The sequence below is a fragment of the Trachypithecus francoisi genome, unplaced genomic scaffold, assembly GCF_009764315.1.
Source record: "Trachypithecus francoisi isolate TF-2019V2 unplaced genomic scaffold, Tfra_2.0 Lachesis_group17, whole genome shotgun sequence".
NCBI classification, from domain to species: domain Eukaryota; kingdom Metazoa; phylum Chordata; class Mammalia; order Primates; family Cercopithecidae; genus Trachypithecus; species Trachypithecus francoisi.
Genome location: NW_022681462.1, coordinates 67,492,323 through 67,512,677, shown reverse-complemented (window position 1 = coordinate 67,512,677; position 20,355 = coordinate 67,492,323). Strand labels below are relative to the sequence as shown.

General features: G+C 37.6%; 1 protein-coding gene across 11 annotated transcripts in view; it reads right to left on the bottom strand.

Moving 5' to 3' along the window:
- Positions 1 to 20,355, bottom strand: part of SLC8A1 (solute carrier family 8 member A1) — a 395,728-nt gene that overhangs the window by 303,091 nt on the left and 72,282 nt on the right. For 10 of the 11 annotated variants that reach the window (XM_033175908.1, XM_033175907.1, XM_033175914.1 and 7 more), the window contains one exon: positions 13,135 to 14,966. In XM_033175908.1, coding sequence (XP_033031799.1) covers positions 13,135 to 14,933 — 1,799 coding nt within the window. In that variant the 5' untranslated portion in view covers positions 14,934 to 14,966. Of the gene's footprint in view, positions 1 to 13,134; positions 14,967 to 20,355 lie in introns of those variants that run through there. The other variant, XM_033175916.1, reaches the window with a different exon arrangement.

The following is a 20,355-nucleotide window of genomic DNA, read 5'->3' as shown; positions in this document are numbered from 1 at the left end:
AGAGCTGGAGAGGTGGTGATGTTGCTGAATAATTGCTTTTTAAAGCTGGAGGGGACTTCAGAGAGTCTCTCATTGAAAAAGAAAAATTAGACATAATTGGTAACGGTTTTGACTGCTGCAGAGTTAACACTTTACTCACAGTCCTACATATCTACTTCACCTGTAACTACAATTTTCCTGAAGACATAGAATAAAAATCAATTGTTCTAATCCATATGGGGAAAAAAAAAAAAAAAAGAAAACTGCCAAAGTGGTGTGACTACCAAACCAGTGGAGTTATGGCTTAAGCATAATGGATTACCTCTTCCATTGCCACTTATCTAATTACTTTCCCGTCTCCATTCCAGCAGGCATGTTTACTAGCCAAGCTGTATTACAAAAAAGGATAGGATATGGGTAGGCAAAGCAAACAAACAGAAACATCAAATGCAAAGTCTTTCATTTCAGAGGACTATTGCTCTCATATTCCACGTATCTCCAAAGAAAAGCTATCTCAACCAGGCGCGGCCTGTAATCCCAGCACTTTCGGAGGCCGAGACGGGTACGTCACCTGAGGTCAGAGTTCAAGACAAAGGATGCGTCACACCTGAGATCAGGAGTCCAAGACCAGGGTGGCCAACATGGTGAAACCCCATCTCTACTAAAAGCACAAAAAACAAAAAAAAAATTTAGCTGGGTGTGGTGACAGGTGCCCGTAATCCCAGCTACTTGGGAAGCTGAGGCAGGAGAATTGCTTGAACTCAGGAGGCGGAGGTTGTAGTGAACTGAGATTGCACCACTGCACTCAAGTCTGGGTGACAGAGCAAGCAAGACTCTGTCTAAAAAAAAAAAAAGCAACCTCTCCACTTTTCTGAGGCAGCAAGCACAGAGATGTTCAAATTAGGTTGACTGTGCCATACTTCTTAATTATGTATCTGCATAATTATTAATAGTGCCCTCTTTTACTCACAAAAGTGCTCTGATTTGGACAATAAGTTATATTGTTATCCTAAATACATTGTGACAGGAATGCCAACTTATATAAGACACTAAAACAAATTTGACAAAATTCACTTTAGTAGATCATCTATTTAACATATATAATTCTACAAGTTTATAACCTACCAACACTTGCTAAGAAACAAGGATTTAAGCTATTTTTATATATTTGTTGTCTTTCAAAATGTTTCTTTTTGGCAAATAACTATATTTTAAAAAGGCAAAGACTAATTTAGAAAACAAAAAAATATATAATTTCCTTATACTTTAAATCTTATTCAGTGTTGTATCGTTTTTTTAAAAAATTTTGCTTTCTCTCAGGACAGCAAACATTTTTGAGATGGAAGAAAACCCGTAGATCGTTTACTTCAATGCCTTAATTTTACTATCAAGAACACTGAAGAGTTCAGAGAAATGAAATGACTCACCCAAGGCTGCTGGTCTAGGTAGCGACCAATTAACCAGACCAGTAGCCTAATGAGACAAGTTGGTTCTGGAACTCCTGATTCCTAAATACTTGTTTCCTTCTGCATTCCGTTCTGTCTCCTGGATTATATTCTCTATTTTATTAGGTTGGTGCAAAAGTAATTGCTAGTTTTAATTCAAAAGTAATGACAAAACCAGCAACTACTTTTGCACCAACCTAACAGAAGCCTCCTATCAGGAAGAACTTCATCAAAATCTAGCTTTGCCCTAAGCATCACGTTTTCCCACTGGAAAAGGGTAGATAAAAAAGCAAAGCGCCAAAAATAAAAATGATAATTTACCAACCTTTCTCTCAGGAGGCAAAGTACAGAGGTCTCTGCAAATGAGCATTTTAAAATGTCTTAAGCTACTGATATTTGATTGCTGTTTAAAGATTATGCAGAGTTCTCCCATCTCTCAGTCTTGTGATTGTCTTCAGTATGACCAATTGTTACTTTTATTTATTTTTTATTTTAGGTTTTGGGTACATATGTAGGTTTGTTATATAGGTAAACTGCATGTCATGGGAGTTCGGTGTACAGATTATTTTATCACCCAGGTAATAGGCATAGTACCAAATAGGTATTTTTTTCTGATCCTCTCCCTAATATCAAAGAAGAACAAGAACTTTGGGAAGGCTGGCCCATGAGACATCATTGAGAATTGTAAACTAATGTAAGAAAAACATAATCAAGACATGTTTCTTAATATTCAACTTAACACTTTATTTTATTGGCTCTCAAAGCAAGTGTTAGGATTAGTTTTGCTGAAGAATTTGAAGTTTTTGTTTGTTTCTTCTGTTTTGTTTTTGTTTTTCTGAGACAAGGTCTCGCTCTGTCACCCAGGCTGGAGTGCAGTGGTGTGATTACACTGCAACCTCAACCTCCCGGACTCAAGTGATCTTCCCACCTCAGCCTCCTTAGTAGCTGGACCACAGGCATGAGTCACAGAGATAGAATGAGGATTTAAACCTAGGCTAGTATGGTCTTAAAAGCATGTGCCTTTAGTCATTACGTTAACAGCAAAAATAGCCTTTGGATGGCAATGTGTCCACAATGAACATCTACCATTCACTTTTATTCCATATTCATGTTTAGGAAGCAACATGTTTAAAATGAAGACAGCTGGAGTCAAGCACACGATAGCTTGGATGGAAATATATAAATATATATATAAATACACACACACACACACACACAAAAGGTAAATGCACAGAGTCATAAAACAGTAAGCTGGAAAACTTCAGGGCCAAAGACCCAGATATACTTCAAAATGTCTCAAGTGCTTCATATGCAAGAATTGACCACAGAATTAATAACCAAATAATCAAAAACAGATCGATCTAAGAGAATATAGTTTACAATAGCTACAGAAGTCATGAGATATTGGGAAAGATGTTCCTTCCCTAAAATTATTCAAACTTAGCAAAGACACTTAAGTTATCCAAACAAATAACAACCGCAGGATAGTTTAGCTCTAGATATTGTCAGATAAATATCTGGACTTAATATTCTTTACATTATTTTGTTTTATGTTTACTTCTACATTTACATATTCATATTAATGTTTATATTATTACATTATATTAATATTATTCCATTTTACTAGACCATATGTAGGTCAGATAAATTACTTCCTAGAATGTATCAGCTTATAGCATCCCAGAAACCACCCACATAGGGTTCTTTTTTGCACAATAACAACAGCTCAGAAAGACTCGCACATCTAATCTTTTGTCTTTTCTCGATTTCTCTCTGGCCTCCTTCAACACCATGTCAGCATATTCTGAGCTACCAGGCCACCTGAGCCTAAGACCCCAAAAGTACTGAGCCCAGCTCATCAGATTCCTGGCTAAGTAGTTTCAATGTATGTAGTAGCCTCATTTGTTTATGCTTAATAAACTCATACCATTTAGAGAAAGGACTCAGATGTGAGTAACGTATGCTTCCCCTAGTAATGCACAGGATTAAGAAGCAAAGTAGAAGACAAAACTCTCTCCCTACTTCACATTTTTCTGAGTTCATTACTGCTATGAAAAATGAATCAGATTTGAGTTGTTCCTAATCTCTGCTCTTCTGGTCTCCCATCAGAGAGGGCAGCCAAACTGTGATAGGAGCCATCTGGGATGGGAACAGGAGACGAGAGAGAGCCCTGTAGTTTTCTTCTGGGGAAAAGCAGGCACAGGGGGTGGGTTGCTCCTGGAGCAGACAGCAACAACACTGACAGCTCATCATTTATTCTCAGCCTAAACACCAGCGGTAAGAGCCCCATCAGGTGGCATTGACAGAAGGAGGCCAAGGAAGGCACAGAGAAGCTTTAGGGGTGACTAAACATACACACTGTCGTATGACTAAACACTTGTACGTCCATCTCCTCTAGTAAAGCTTGAGGTTTTCTATGGCCGAGGCTATGTCTTAGGTACCACTGTTGTCCCAGCATCTTGCAAGGGGCTTGGCATGGGATTGATGCTCATAGAATATTTGCTGGAAGCAGGAATCAATGAATAGGGCCCAGCCCTTCTGGATTCCACAGGCTACTTCTGGCTCTTCATACACACTCAGGCACATACACTTGATTTCAAGGACAAAGTTGCTGTCTATTTTTAATAAAGAAGCAACTTGAGTGAATCCCATTTCTATTTCCCTACTCTCATACTGTCTTCTGTTTGCGTGAGCAAGAGTATGGACTAATTCCAGGCTTCAGTTCATTTTAGCTATAGCTGAAATCTAATCAGGGCTGTATATTCTGTCTCTGTCCCTCCGTCTGCCTCCTTTCTTCCCCTCTCCTTTCTCTGCCTACCCCTCCTTCTTACTCACCCTGCCTCCACCTCCTTCTCTGCCTCCCTCCATCTTTGCCTCTCTCTCTCTTTCTCTCTCTCTCAGGTGATATACGAATCCCAGGAACACAGATATACACATGAAACTGAATAGTACATTTTTTAAAACTGTGTCAAGTTAAGATTGTAATGGTTAGTGTGCAAGAAGGAAACTTGTCCTTGTAACGTTAGGATTTTTCTTTTTCTTTAATTGTGCCCTAAGAATTAAAATCTATGCAAATAGGACTTAATTTTGCACTTTTTCCTTAATAATAATGTGTGTGTGTGTGTGTGTGTGTATAAGACAAATGTTCTTTGTTGAAAGCTAACAGTTGCAGCCTTCTTTTAAAGGTTATAATTATATTTAAAAACATATTGCTATCAGGCTTACTCCAAATAGACCAGTAATTTGCCTGCAAAAGGTAAAAAATTAAAATAAAACCACCTTGTTCAAAAACAAATGTGTTACAGAAACACCTGAACATTGGTTTTGTATAAAGTTTATGCAAGATATAACTGGATATTCATGTCGTTTTAGGTAGAATTTTTTGTTTGTTCTTATCCTCCAGAGAGAATTTAATTCAGAAATAAGAATAACTTGGAATTGGGCATTTAAAAAATATATCTAAAAATTCTATGTGCTGCGGAGGTTGGAATTCTAAGTTTTTTATAAGATGAACTGCCATGCAGGTCACTTATTCTAGGGAAGTCTCCTAATAAATAATTTTTACTGTTAACCACCTCCAGGGTCACGGAATATAATGTTTTAACCTCTTATTAGGGCTGACACAAGGTAACGGCATCCACTGATACTAATTCTTTGTTGTCATTAATTTAGATTGTCTGGTAACACATTTAAAAAAGACCAAGAAACTCATATTTCAATTATGAAGAAAAGCTGCATTCATTATTCAGCCATATAAGGAAGTTAAATGCTACAGCGCCAAAGCAGGCAATGACAGAAAACTAGGAATAAAGAAGTTTCTTTTTAAAAACGAGTAACAAAGGGAAATAAATATTGTGTGACAGAAAACAAACCAAACCCAACAATAGGTAGGTCAGCTACACGGAGAGACTACAACATTTAGCATTCCCTTGCCTCTCAAACTCAGCTATTCATGGTCTTCTAGGTTAATGGAGAGTGGGGCACGGGGTGCAACGTGGTGAATACACGTTCTAGAATCCCAGAAAAGATAAATGACTGCTCTAGTTTCTCATCTTCTGAGCAGCATGAGCCTATGTTGAGGTTAGTGTCATTGCACCACAGCCTGAAACATACTCTTCCCTGTGTATGGAAGTCATTCAAAGGAAGAAACAGCCCTGAATAAGATTCTATGGGCATTACAGTCAAGCAGTCCCGCTCAATTCTAGATCCACCCTTTATTAGCTGTGTGACCCAGAGAAAGTTAAATCTCTAAGCTTCAATCTCTTCATCTGTAAAATGGGTAAAACAAGAGTAGCTATTTGATATAGTTGTAAAGATTAAGTCATATGTATACTTTAAGAATAGCAGGAAACTTGTTTAATAAATCTTAGTGCCATCACCATCATCATCACCACCACCGCCACCACCACCATCAGCATCACCATCACTACCACCTCCAACATATCCAGAACCACCAACATTCCAACCACAACTGTCGCTACCACCATTACCACCATATCCAAAATCATCACCAACAACACCATGACCATCTTCCTCATTTTACAGGTGAGAAAGTTGACTCAGAACCTAAGTAACTGGCTGAAAGGCACAATGCTAGTAGGGGACAGAGACAGAGCTCAGATTTCCAAGTTGAGCGATCCCCCTAAGCCCATCTTTATCTCAGGAAATCTGTCATGGAAAAATGGTGTGGCCTTGGTTTCAAGGGTCACCACAAGGCTTCAGAATACCTAGGATCCCAGATATCTCATATGTAAGCATAGAAAAGCAAAAATAAAATAAAATAAACTGTATCTGGGAAATATCTTAGGGTATTTTATTAATATATGAATTGCTAAGTATACTCCAACAACCCAGTTGCTCTGTTATCATGAGCACCAGCCTGAAAGGTGAGGGACTCAGGTTCTGCTTTTCATTCTTACCTTCGTATCTTCAACTGTCACCAAAGAACACAATGCCTATTCCCATATTTAGCCCTGTGGAGACACTGTAGGAAAGAAATAAATTGTCATCTACAGCACCAAGTCCTCAGGAGAAAGGCAGGAAATGAAAAAGAATTGTTTATTTAGCCTGGCTCTATAGTGAAACAGCTGTATAAGTCTGTGAAAAGAAAGGGCCCTGGCTTGGCTCAACCTTTGGCAAATAGATGGGTATTATATAGGCAGCGTGTCGAGCCAGGAGAGGAAGCAATGGAAGAGATTTCTTATAATTCTTTCCATATTGTTAATTGCTGCTTTCCCTCCCAGGGCCTTCTGGACTTCCCACCAGAAATCCAGGGCAGGAACTGCAAGGCCCTGTGGGAAGACAGCAGCTTGAGTCCTGCCTGCCCACTCAGCACCTTCCATTGGGACCCTCAGCGGGCTCACCCAAGGCAGTTATGAAGATTATCTCAAATGCCACTTGCCCACAGTACATTCAGCTATCTTCTCACCCTTTCCTGCCACTGGCCCAGAGTCATTTAACTCTACTGTTGCAAGGCTAACCTTCTGAGTTTCATGGCATTTATATTGTAAAAAGGGACTAATTGATGTTCTGCCCCAAACAATAAATCTCCGATGGTCAGATTTCAGCCATGAAGGGAATATGATGAAGATATTTTATATGAAAACCTCAGTTAGTTACCATGATATTACGATGTTTCCTATAGGCAATTTTCCACATCTCTGCTTTGTTAGCTGACAGAGAAGCAAAATAACAACAAATAACCTCTTGTATATCTTAGACCCTCAAGGTTGCTCTACTCAAAACAATTAAGTATGCTGAAATCTCCTTCCCTTGGTTAATGGTATCCTAAGGAAAGTAAAGCAAAGAAAACCTCTTCCCATTTCACAACTTAGTGTAAAATCCACTCAGATTTTACAAGATGATGGCAGAGTAATAACTCTGAGAAAATGACGTGACGGTAGGTAATTGTCAATGGCTAAGGACTCCTCAAAAGCTGCTCAATGGCCATAGGATTAAAGTAAAGCAGAACCATTCCTAGAAACCCAAGGACTAGTTAACACAGAGAAAGCTAAGGTACTAAGAATATTTTACTACAAATCTATTAAATTCTCTTTAGGACCTTCAAGAAGCAAAGTGGTATGGAAGAACAAGCACATAAGCTTTTATTTCAAATAGAAAAGGGTTCAAATCCTAGATCCATAATTTATTAGCATTTTGAAGAAATTACTTAATCTCTTTAAGTTTCCATTTTTCCTCTGCAAGGTCACTTACTTCATTAGGTCATTATAATATCACATGTATAAAAAACATTTGAGAAAGTGCTTGGAAAACAGTACACTAATACCATTAGTCTTCTAAACTTTGTTTCTACACATTCCACAAACAAAAAGGGTTCTACAAACAATAATCCTTTAAAGGATGTACTCAGATTGATTTAAATACCCTCATAATGATTTAAAATCCCCTTATACAAAATGTACTTTCACTTAGGCTTTCATTAATTTTGATAATGGTCCTGTCTATTGAAACTGCCCATACTCTTAGATTTACCAAGGTTTGATTCCATCTTACAATGCACATCCCGTTTTTCTTTTAAATTATGCTTTTGTCCTCCAAAGGCAAATGAAAATATTTTGTCTAAAATCAAGGCTTCCTATAGTTTACAAAATGTCTTTAAAATGATATTTCTCCTTATCAGAATATGCACCATCTCATTATCTCCCATTTTAGAGTATAAGGAGCATATTTTTTTCTATTTCCTTTATAATTCTTAGCCCACCGCTGGCCACAAATCCGTAGCTTATTAAATATGTGCAGATTAACTGATATATAAATTCTCCTCTGCCCCTAACCCAGTAAAGCAATCAGCCTTTTATGTAATGGTCTTGGATGATGACTAAGAGAAGAGCCCATAATTTAAACACTTCAATATGGCTGAACTATGAAATCTCAATTGCTAAGACAAAATTCCTTTACATAATGATACTATAACCCCAAGCTTTAATTAGTGCTGGAAAAATAAGATTATAATAGCAAATGTGGCAATCTGGTTGCCTCGGTAAACAACCTTTCTGCACATAATAATTTTAGGCTCCTGGCAGCACTAAATTCAGACTCATGTTTTTGGCTCTTATCTTATTTTTATAATAGCTATGCATTCAGAAAACATGCATTTATAAAAACTTGTAGTTATAATTTAGGTTTGCAGATGATACTATATGTGATTTGGCTCTAAAAAGAGATAAATATTCTGGTCTGAAAAGATAATCCACTAAAGAAGAAATCCATTCAAATGCTAAAGTTATTCCATACAAATTTCTTACATTAGCACATTACCTAGGAAAATTCTATGTCAATATGAAAGTATGCTCTAAAGGTAGCAGATAAAATTCTACTGCTATAAAGTAAAGCTTGAATATGTTGGACTTAAATTAGTATATCCTAACAGCCTTTCTTGTCTTGTGATATTTTTTCTAATATTTTTCATCATTTCTGATTTCTCCATACAATTATTCTTCTGTTCTGATCACTTCAAGTGTTCTTAATATCTTCATTTCACCTTGTTTACATCTGGCTGTCTTAATGTATTTTGTTTTACTCTCAGAATTGAATTGCCATCTCATAAAGCTAAGTCTATAGAGAATTCTATAGAACAAGAAAAGAACACAGGTCCCATAAATAGCAAAAACAAAATATTTATTTTCCCTGGAATATGATAATAATTCTGTAGAACCCATATGATACTGAAATTTTATTTCCTTTCTAGTCTTTTTTCCAAAAAGAGTAAAATGTGATATAAATATTGAGCATCAGACAGCTATATTTGTTGAGACATCTTATACATACTATTTCCTAAAGTTAATGAAGTTAAAACTACACTTAAAAATATAATAATTGTTAAAATAAAATTAAGTTTGGGTAGGCCCATTGTTTAATATATTATACCATGACTAGGAACCTCTGCTAAACTGATATTCTAAGGAGTATATTAGGTAAATATTCTAACTTATATACTCTTTTTTTTTCAACTCTGTATTTTAAGTAGATAATACTAAATGCTCATAATCTTTTGAATTGTCTTCCAAAAATAATATTATCATTGGACTATAACTAAGTAATTAAATTTGATTTGTATCTACATTAGTTAATTAGCCTTAACATTTTTCCAAAACAGTTAAGCTAATGTTAGACTTGAAATACCAAACAATATTTTGTAATACTTATTACCATTAAACTAGAATCATTAAAGAACAATCATTAACAGCACTTCAAATTTGTGGATATTACCTACCAAACCACAAATCAAATTAGCATATTCTTCATTTATTTTTTATTAGCTGTTAACATTAGACAGAATTCCCTGTTGTAAGTCAAAATTAGTTGGCATTGGTTTAGTATGTGTCATTGACTGAGTTTATAGAAAAGCATGTGCTAGCTGTTAATTATATCTATTTAATGGGATTTTGCTTTGTAATTTTAAAATGTTTTGCTGAGAATATATTTTATTAGAAATTACAAGCATCACTTACACTTATCAAGTTGAAATAATTCAACTCATTTATGTGAAAATATGAATAAATATGTATAGACATTTTTATATTATAAATTTAAATGATGACTTCTACACTAAAAACAAGATCAAAGATTAGGAATCTATCTTGTTTTTGGAATCGAACAATCAAGTAAAGCTATACTGCCTCTTATTCTCCATCCTTGATCAGATTGGAACTTATTTCTACCTTGGTTAGGGGCTTCTTAAAATTAGCCTTTAAATTTAGGCTTTTCCAGGAATCTCTTTATGGTGCTCTGGAAAGAATCATAAAGTCCGGCTTTGTGCACAACTTTAAACCAACAAAATTTTTCTTCAAAGTACTTAATAAAGCTTAGTGGTGCCATCAGCCTTGTTTAAGTACTGTAGGTTTTGAAGGAGGACATCTTTCAAGATTAACTATGTAATTTAATGAGATATAAATTCATTCTGCAAGATAAGTTGGGTTTAGTCTCCATAGCCTGGCTCCATTGCACGATGACAAACTCTTTCACTTGGATCTGACTGTATGGAAATAAGAAGACTGACAAAGGAAAAATGATCCATTAAAAAATAATGTTTTCTAAGCTGCTAACAGAGCACCACAACTCCATTTGACCCAGCAATCACATTATTGGGTATATACCCAAAGGAATATAAATATAAATCATTCTTATTATAAAGACACATGCACTTATATGTTCATTGCAGCACTATTCCCAATAGCAAAGACATGGAATCAAAACATCTTTGATAATACGTTTTTCTAGAAAGCTTGTGTTTGAATTCTGGTGCTTAATTTAAGGTTAAGTCCCAGCCAAACAAATTTGTACAATCAATAGGCCTATTTAGCATCTACAAAGCTTATCAGTAAAAAAACTCTATGAAGTCAAGATGAAATCTCTTCAAAATTAAAAATATATATAAAAAAGTAGGTCTGTAATTTCATTCCACTTATAAATTAAATGCTTTGCCATTTCTAAAATTTCACATTTCAGTTGAGCAAATGAAGTATAGTAACAATTTTATAGAGCAAGAAACTTGCGATTGATTTTGAATACTCCTAAGAACAAATATACAGAGATGGCATGAATTATTAGCCAATTTTCACCAACTCCACCAATGTTTATCAATTTTCACAAGAAATCTAAATGTCTAAAAACGGAATTTGGCAATATTCCTTCCTTAGCAAGAATAAAATCAATTTAATTGCATAAGATGAATGTTTTTTAAATGGAGCTTGGCAGAATAAGTTATTCTATCAAATCAATGTCAATCCTCTTTAAAAATCCTTTTCCTTATTCTTCTGCATTGTACCACCCAAAAGAAGGTTATTTATGGTTTGGTAAAAGTCCCGAACAGCAGAATAAATAGGGAAAAGCTGCTTTTCAAATAAACCAGCATAGAGTCCTTATTCTTAAGAAAAGGTAAGATTAAATTTTCAAAAGAAAATATGCTTAGTCAAACAAACAAAACAAAACACAGATTTAAGGTGTTTTAAGGGCTACCCTTATGAGTTCATTTAACAACATGAAATATACCTTTAACAATATGCAATACACTTTTACATGGATTACAAGTGCTATATACTACAGAAGGGTTCAATAATTGAAATGATGAGAAAACATAATTGTTAGGGAAAATATAATCAATAGGGAAAGAATTCCTAGCAAAGGAATAAAGTTCATTTGTGTTAACCTGAGCATATGTGAACTTTCCAATGCAAGACCATTGAAAAAATTCTTTCTTGGATATGAAGGATATTAATTTGCTACTAGATCACTATCTTTCAGTAAAATAAGTATCCCAACAAAACACATCTCAATAAGTGGAACACTAACAACATAATTAACACAAAATAGATATTAATCAAAACACTATGCTCCCTACACACATCAGAAGATGGATATTAGAATCCCTATTTTGCTTGATTTCATTGTGATATGGTACTTGACATTACTTATCACTATAGTGTAACAACAAAGAGATTTAAGGACACTGGAAGGCTCTTTCAGGAAAATCTGTTCTCTCTGCCCATCCCCTCCCTTTTTGGTTTGTTTTCTCTCACTTTCAGTAGGAGAAATTTCATATTTAAAGAGCATGCATTCACCATTTGGCATATCATATGCCATTATCATAAGAGTTAACTATTTTAGAAGTATATTTATATATTTATTTTTCTTCCCTGAAATTTCTAAATGTCCATTGCTTCAACCAACATAATCATTCATTTCAATGTCTTCTGTTGTACTGCAGATATTATAGGCAGCCTCCCTGCCAGTCTCCCTCTCTCCCTCCCTCCCAGAAATTGTTCATAGAGTCAAATTTTCTGGTTTGCTTTTGGTGAGTTGAGTGCAACACACTTTCCTAGGCAAAGGGGGAACAGCCCTCTAAATACCAACTCTCAGTGGAAGAATCACTTAACAACTGGGTACTTCATATTACTACACGAGCACAGTGCCACTGTAAAGTACCAAGAGGAAGAATAAATTGTTCCTTCTTTTCTCTGACCTGCTCCCTGACAACTAGACACATGGACAGAACCTTATTTCTCTCTCTATCACTGTATCAGCGGGGTAGAGGGTTTGTTTAATAAGGATGTAAAATAAAACCAGACTGGAACTACAAAAGGGCTGGATGAACTTTCCCATATTGGCATAACACTGAAGAAGCAGGATTGGTTATGAAGTCATAATTTAGCATTGGCATTTAAGCAGAAACGTTAACTTATATTGTCACAAAACACAATGTCACATAAAAGCCACAAAAATATTCTCAGTCAGCCCTGGTAGCCAGGAAATTCTTTTCAGAGGTGTTACCTTTTTGGGTTTTCCCAATCTGTACTCAGAAATGAAGTTCGAGACCTATTGTGATGTTTTAAATATTCCTTTTCTGAGCATATACCATGTAATTCAAAATAGAAGACAAATTTTTCAGCCTAAGTTATCTGATAAATCGTGTCCTATTACTCATTTTATCATGGTCACAATGTACTTAAAATGTGTGAAAGTATAAAAGTAAAAATAAACTTCTGATGTAAATAAATTTAAGATCTCTATGTGTAGAGCAAACTGGCAATTGGTACCCAAGCAAAGACTGATATTTTGAAAGAGATCTTGCATAAAAGCTATTCCATTCCTTGTATGCTATTTAAAAAATGATGCACAGACTCACATTCATAAACACACTGAAACACACACACACACACACACACACACACATATATAATATAGAACTTACACAATTTCATCATTCTGGAATTCGAGCTCTCCACAAGTGTCCTCAAAATCCTCCCCTCCACCTCTGGCAGTTCCTTCGATGGTTTTATATGGAACGATAACATTTCCTCGAGCTCCAGATGTTCTCAATACTTTCACCTCCATGATGCCAATGCTCTCACTCACATGAGTCACAGGTTCCTCAAAAGTAAAAATGCCTGCGTGGTCATCATCAAAAATAGTTACAGTGGCAGTGGAGGGAGATCCGAGGCAAGCAAGTGTAGAAACATGATTGGCTTCGAGTATGCCATCTTCTGAAGCTTCAGAAGATACTTTGACATTGCTGAGATGCACAAGGAAATTTTCATCCTCCTCAAATATATCATCATCTATGATACCCACTCTGATTTCCTTCTGGGTCTCACCAGGCTTAAACACCACAGTTCCTTCAGTAAATTCATAATCAGACCCAGCATTTGCTGTGCCATCCTCTGTTCTGAAGTCAACAAACACAGTGTTGGTCAAATCACCACCTCTGCGGATAATGGTAAGGGCCACAGTACCACAGTTCTCCAGACACTGATATGTCCCTTGTTCAAAGAAGATCTTACTAACGGGGTCATTTTCAGTCACTTCAGTGTTGACCTCGTGCATGCTGACAGCCTTCCTTGCTTGGTCAGCTGCGTGCCTCTTTAAAATATTGCCAGCTCCAGTCATCAGGCGAGTAGCTTGAATGCGGTAAAATGCTCTACTTTTTTGCTGCTGACTTAGGACTTGGTAGTTAGCTAATTCTATTAATTGCTCTATTTCTTTCTCTGGATGCTTCTGCTTAAGTTCCTTCAGAATCCTAGCCATTTCTCGTCTAGCTTCTTCATCATCTTGGTCCCTCTCATCCACCTCCAGAACCAGAGCACCATCTAAGAAATTTTCAACATGAGAATTGACCACTTTCCCATCCATTTCAATTTCAGTCTTGGAAGATGGCCTGTCTCCTTCATGTTCAATAATCATCCCCCTCTGCTTGCCAGCTCGATACCTCTTGTAGACATACTTGTAAAACAGAAGTCTCCTATCCGCCACCCAAGCGAACACAACACAGATGGGAAAGAAGAAGAAAGTAAGCAAACCTTCCCAGACCTCCACAACGCCAGGAGAGATGACAGACAAAATAATGTAAAGCCAGGTGTAGGCAAAGATGCTCCAGGCTGCCGTCACAAAGAACACACGCAAATGCTTAATCTTCCTTGTCTCTCCGTCAGGGACCACGTAAACACAGAGTGCAATAATGATGAACATGTTGAATGCAGCACTTCCCACGATGGTGCTAGGACCGAGGTCTCCTGCAGTAAAGTTATGGCCGCACACTTCAATTACTGAAAGGAGAATCTCAGGAGCAGAAGATCCCAGGGCCATCAAGGTCAGGTTAGAAACTGTCTCATTCCAGATCCTCACAGTTGTCTTGGTGGTCTCTCCATTGGGTTTCTTTATGGTTATTTCTTTTTCTTGAGATGTGATGACTTCTATAGAGGACATGAACCGATCAGCTATGATAGAGACTCCAAGAAACATGTAGACCATGGCCACAAAATACACAGTAGCTCTAGCAATTTTGTCCCCAAAAGAAGGGTCTTGGGGTTCCCAAATGGGCAAAATTACCCCTTTCTTACAGTAATATGAGCCAGTGCATTCACCAGTTTCATTTCCTTCTCCTTCCATTTCTGTCTCGGCAATTACGTAGTCCACATGGGAAAATAAGAGAGCCACAATAACTAACAGATGAAATCCCATTGAAAAGGTGGGTGAAAGACTTAATCGCCGCATGTTGTACACGACACTTCCAACTGTCACAACCTACTGGTAAAAACAAGATGGGGGAGAGGGCGGAAAAAAAGTCATGTCATTAGAGCTGCATCCAAAGCATTACTAATTATTTTTATTACTCTTACCAAAATTTGTTTATATTTGACCATCACAAAATCAATGATGAATGATTGCGTTCTAAGACTCCATCAGTGACTAAGCAATCCTTTGTAAAGTTTACAATTCAATCTTTCTGTGAATGTACTACATGGAGTATCCATTCACTGAGCAAGATACACAATTGACTCATTGGAAAGGAAAAGTTCAATTTATATAGCCTTGCCTTATTAAACACACGTTTATGCATGCTAATAGCCAAAAAACACAGGACTTTTGAAGCATCAAATAATTTCCTCCTTTTTACTAAAGCAGATTTTCTTCTAAATGTGTGTTAGTACATCTTCTTCCAAAAACAGTTTCAATGCCAAAAGCACCTTATTACAATTGATGCTTTGAAAATCAGACCCTGAAAAAATCCCACCAATACAAGGCCTGGTGATTATCTTAAACACTAGAGAGCATCTTACACTGTATTTCATGAAATCATGTCCTATTGCTCTACACTTACTTGGAAACAGAAAACTTCAAGCTTGCCTGAAATCAAAGCTCAATGGCATTTGTTCTTGAGGAGAAAAAAATTCTGCTGTAATGCAGTATTTCCACACATTAAGTACAGTTTTTAAAAGCATGTTTTGATGAGAGCACATTTCTTCCTAATTTTCAGCCAGACCAGGTCTGCTAATACATTAGTAGCTGGGCATCTGGTTCTTCAAGCACAGCTCTTCACATCTGCGTACAGAGCCTGTTTTTCTGCAGGCTGGAAAGGGAGATAACCAGGCCAAGGCCTACTTGTGGGTAAGAGCCTGGCAGCCTGTGGAATCAGCGTCACCAACCTTAAAATGTTCCTTCTCGGTGTCGGTCATATTTTCCATGGTCATTCTAAAATACATATTAGTTCTGTCGAGGGTTCAAAGTGACCAAAAAATGCAGGACCAATAATTCCATTTAAATTAGCTCATGTGGCATGACAACAGTGACCACAAAATATACACATGATGAAGGGCTGTAGGCAAGGAGGGCCATGGCAACAGAGTCAGTGAGCGGCACACAAAGCTTGGTGGGCATAGTGGTGGACTCGGCCACAATGGCCTTAAGTTCACCTACCAGCTCAAGCAAAACTCTACTCAGACCTTACGTCCCCTCTGCTTCCAGAACCTGGAAGGGAGGTGAGCGGAAACTGAAGTAGAGGAAGGTCTGCTCCAAGTCAGGGTAACTGTCTCCCAGGCCTTGCAGGAGGGACCAGCTATAACATCAGATAAAGCAGCAATAGGAAGAAGCCCTGAGTCAGAACATACCCTTAATGTCCTGGAAAAAGTTAAAAGAGGAGCTGGATTAGAGGCTTTCATAGCTTCAGGCTGGCTGAGAGCCACCTTACGTTCGCCTACACTCTCTGGCTCATGTTTGTTCCTAATGGCTTATTCTGCAAACTGCACCAGGGCCCAGGAGAACACCCCTGCCTAGGACATTCTGGCAGACCCTCAGAGATGCCCCCCATAGCCTAAAGCCCTTTATAGCTCATCACTACAGAGAGATAAGTTTCTTTGACATTTTTCCCATACTAAAGAAAACCAGAGGAGGGTTATAGCAGAATTTGAAACTAAGTAAAAGGCTGAAAAATAGAGGCAGCACATTCTCAAAATATGCCAAAGTTCATGGTCAGTATGTCTGCTTGTTCAGTCTTTGAAAGGTTTGGAGATTTCTGTTTGAAACAAGGTGAAATTCAACCATCCCTCAAGAATGGTGGAAAATCTAGTTCCAACACCCTTGTGTATCCATTTCATCCACAAATATTTATGCATGCTTAATATGTATTCTAGAAAGACTTGCTAGGCTCTCTTCCCTAGATCCTGAGAATTCACCAGTGATAAAACAAAGTCAATGTTCTCACAGAGCTTATATTCTAATGGTGGAGGAAACAAACAAATATAAGTATCAGAAGGTTAAAAAGCCCTATGGTACATGTATGTGCAGAGCAATCTAAAGAGGACAAGGAGTGAGTGTGTGTGTGTGTGTGTGTGTGTGTGTGAGAGAGAGAGAGAGAGAGAGAGAGAGAGAGAATACACATGGCATGCATGATTTCATACTAGATGGTTAAGGAAGGCCTCTCTGATAAGGTAACACTTGAGCAAAGTCCTAAAGGACACGAAAGATCATGTCTTGTGGATATCTGTAGGAACAGAATTCTAGCAAGTGCAAATGTCCTAATGGGAACCATGCTTGGCACAGTCTAGAAACACAGAAAACCAATGTAGCAAGAGGGCAATGCACCAAGGGGGCAGGGCTCAGGATTGGGAATGGATCATGGAACACTGAGTTGCCATAAGGCATGAGCTTTGATGGGGTAGAAGATGAGAATCACTGGGAGGTTCTAATCAGAGGGTGATATGATCTGATTTTTCTTTTAGAAGGATCTCTCTGCTGGTTCAGTGCAGAATAGACTGAAGGGACAAGGGTGGACACAAGGAGACCAGCTTTTGCCTACTCTATAAAATCTAATTTATAAGTGATCCCAATACTTGGCAGGTATACAAAATGATATAGAAGATATCTAACATTTAAAATGGTGAAAGAAACCTCTGTAGTGATCCTTTTGGAAGATATGCAATTTAAAATGTCTTGGGGACCTGAAAGAATCAGAAAAGTGAAATATTTGTAATAAATAGTAGTACTGAACATAAACACTGAAGAGAGATTCAAACTTGTGTCTGCCTCCAAGACTGATATAATTAACCACTCCCTTCAATTGACTGCCAAATCACATCATTCCATTCTTCACATTTCAGCCAAATGAAATTCCTAAAGTGCAGATCTGACACTCTTCACTTCCCTTAAAACTCTTCACTGGTTTCTTGCTTCCCTGAGGACAAACCTCAAAACCCTTAACAGGCTTTCTAAGACCTTTTATAATCTGGCATCTGAGCTCCAGAATATGAAAATTATTCCCATTCCCTGAACAATGTAACAATTTCTTATATCCAAGTCTTTGCAGATTATTCTGTATCCAAAACTATTTTGCTTTTTCCTTCTTAGAAGCAAGTTTCAAAAGAGCTGAACACCAAATTATAACCAATTTCCTGAGAGAATACTAGATTCCATTCTTAAACAGTCATGGACACCATGCTAAATTCTCTCTATACATATCAATTATATTTAATATTTACATTAGCCAGCATTGCTATGTTACAAAATTCCTAGTGTTGCTATTTCCATTACAGTCCATGAGAACAGCACCCCTAGAGTTGTGCAATGCACAGTACCCTAACAACAATCCTAAATAGAGGGTATTATTAGCCCATTTGGAGGTGGATAACTGAGGCTTAGATAGGTTAAGTACTTGCTGAATGTCATACGGACAGTAAAACCCTCAACTAAGACTCAATCCCTGGTCTTTTTCCAAGACTGATATAATTAACTGCTCCATTACATCATCCCTGATAGTGTGTGAAGTAATCTTTGAGAACTATTGGGGTTGGCTTGGACTAGCCCATTGGAAAGCCTCTTGGCTTCCATGCAGAACCAGGAGGGCCTAGTTAGCAAAAGTCTTGTGGAAGGTTTCCAATAGCCTGGCTTTTATCTTATGGATTAGACTCAAACAGACAAGCATCAATAACGGTGATGTAACATGAGGGCTAGCACGCTCCTAGAGACAGCTGCCCTTCAATCTGGTCTTTTAGCAATTGCCCGGCAACCTCTTCCTGCATGCACTGTCAGGGCAATCTCCTAGGCTAGCCAAGAAAAAGCCCTGCCCTTTATCCCTTCCCTAGTCCACATCCCACAATATGTTCTTAGCCAAAAGGTCACCAGATTTCTAAAGGTAGACAGATCTGCAAAAATCCATCATCATTTTCAGAGAAAAAGAAAGGGGGCTTCTGGTGTTAACTAAAAACATTACAATTATATTCAAAAGAGGGGAGCATTATAATTTGTGAACAGTGGATACAACACACTGATGTAGCTTATTGGCAATGAAGCAACTGGAAAGAACTCTCTGGAGTTGAATTTCTTTTTGTATTAAATTAATACCAAATCCAAATGCCCATGAAGATGTGGAATAGCTGTTATCTAACTGCAAGTTTCTTCTTCGTCTTTTTATCTCCTTTCTTTCAGGGTCTTTCCTCTATCATCAGATTCAAAGTAGTTCTATGTAATTCTCCCCATTTTCCCTCAAATATACATTTCCATACAAATAAAGCAGAAAGATAATAGAGACTGTGGATATGTTGATTTGCTGCCTGGCTTTCTTATATTCTGCCTTAATTTACCAATACAAAGTATAGGCTGATTCTTATGGTGGATTCAGATCAACTTGTACAACTATGAGCAGTACAAACTTAGGAATATCCATTACATCATCCAAATGAGACTTCAGGACAGTATCAAGAATACCCAATTTATCTTCTGATCACTGTTTATTTTAAAACAACACACAACCCATCACCTACAGATTGCAGACCCAAATGGCACTGACAAAGGATGGTAAAAAGATATCCAGCTGTGAGTAGTCCAGCCAGTTGTGTTGGAGGAAGAGGTCACAGCTACAAGGAATAGAAACCCACATCTGCAAGAGATAGATCATTATCAAACTGCTTTCGTAAAGGATGAGGGAAAGCTTTTGGAGCAAAGAGGCCTGAAGAGTGGTTGGCAGCAGTGACCACTCCCTGCTGGAAGCTATAGCCAGTTTTGGCTACCAAGGAGGACTTGACTCAGAGCAAAGGCACATGCTGGCATTCCTACCAGTACAATATATTGGACAGTCAGCCTAATGGCATCCTCTTGATTGGCAGCTGGGGTTATTCCAAGGAACTCCTTGATGGCCTTCATCAGAACTTGGAATTCCCTTCTATGTAATTCTTGCTGACTTAAAGCCTCAAAGGTAAGCAATTAATCTGTTTCTAAGGCAACATTAAAGCAACCATAAATCCTTATCCACTACCAAGGCAAGCACTTCCAAATGCTTCTAGACAAAGAGATGATGCCAGAGGATGAAGGCTTTTCTCATCTGACCATCCCATCTAAAGTGAAAATTACTGCCCTGGCTCCAGCCTCAGGCTATCAGACCATGGCCAGACTTCAGGAAAAAAAAAACAAAAAACAAAAAAAAACCTCATTTACACAGAGACTCTCTGCTAATACCTATTTTTCCCCTCCAAAGAGAGAATTTCCTGTCTGCTCTTTAATACATTGGGACAAGTCCTAAAGGGGATGGTCTATGAGCGGTCACATCATAGGCTCCAGCCTTTCTCTTAAACTCACAAAACAGAAGTCAGATCCCTGCCTTATGTCTGAAAATACCTGCTGAAATTGTTCAGGAAAGGAAGAAACT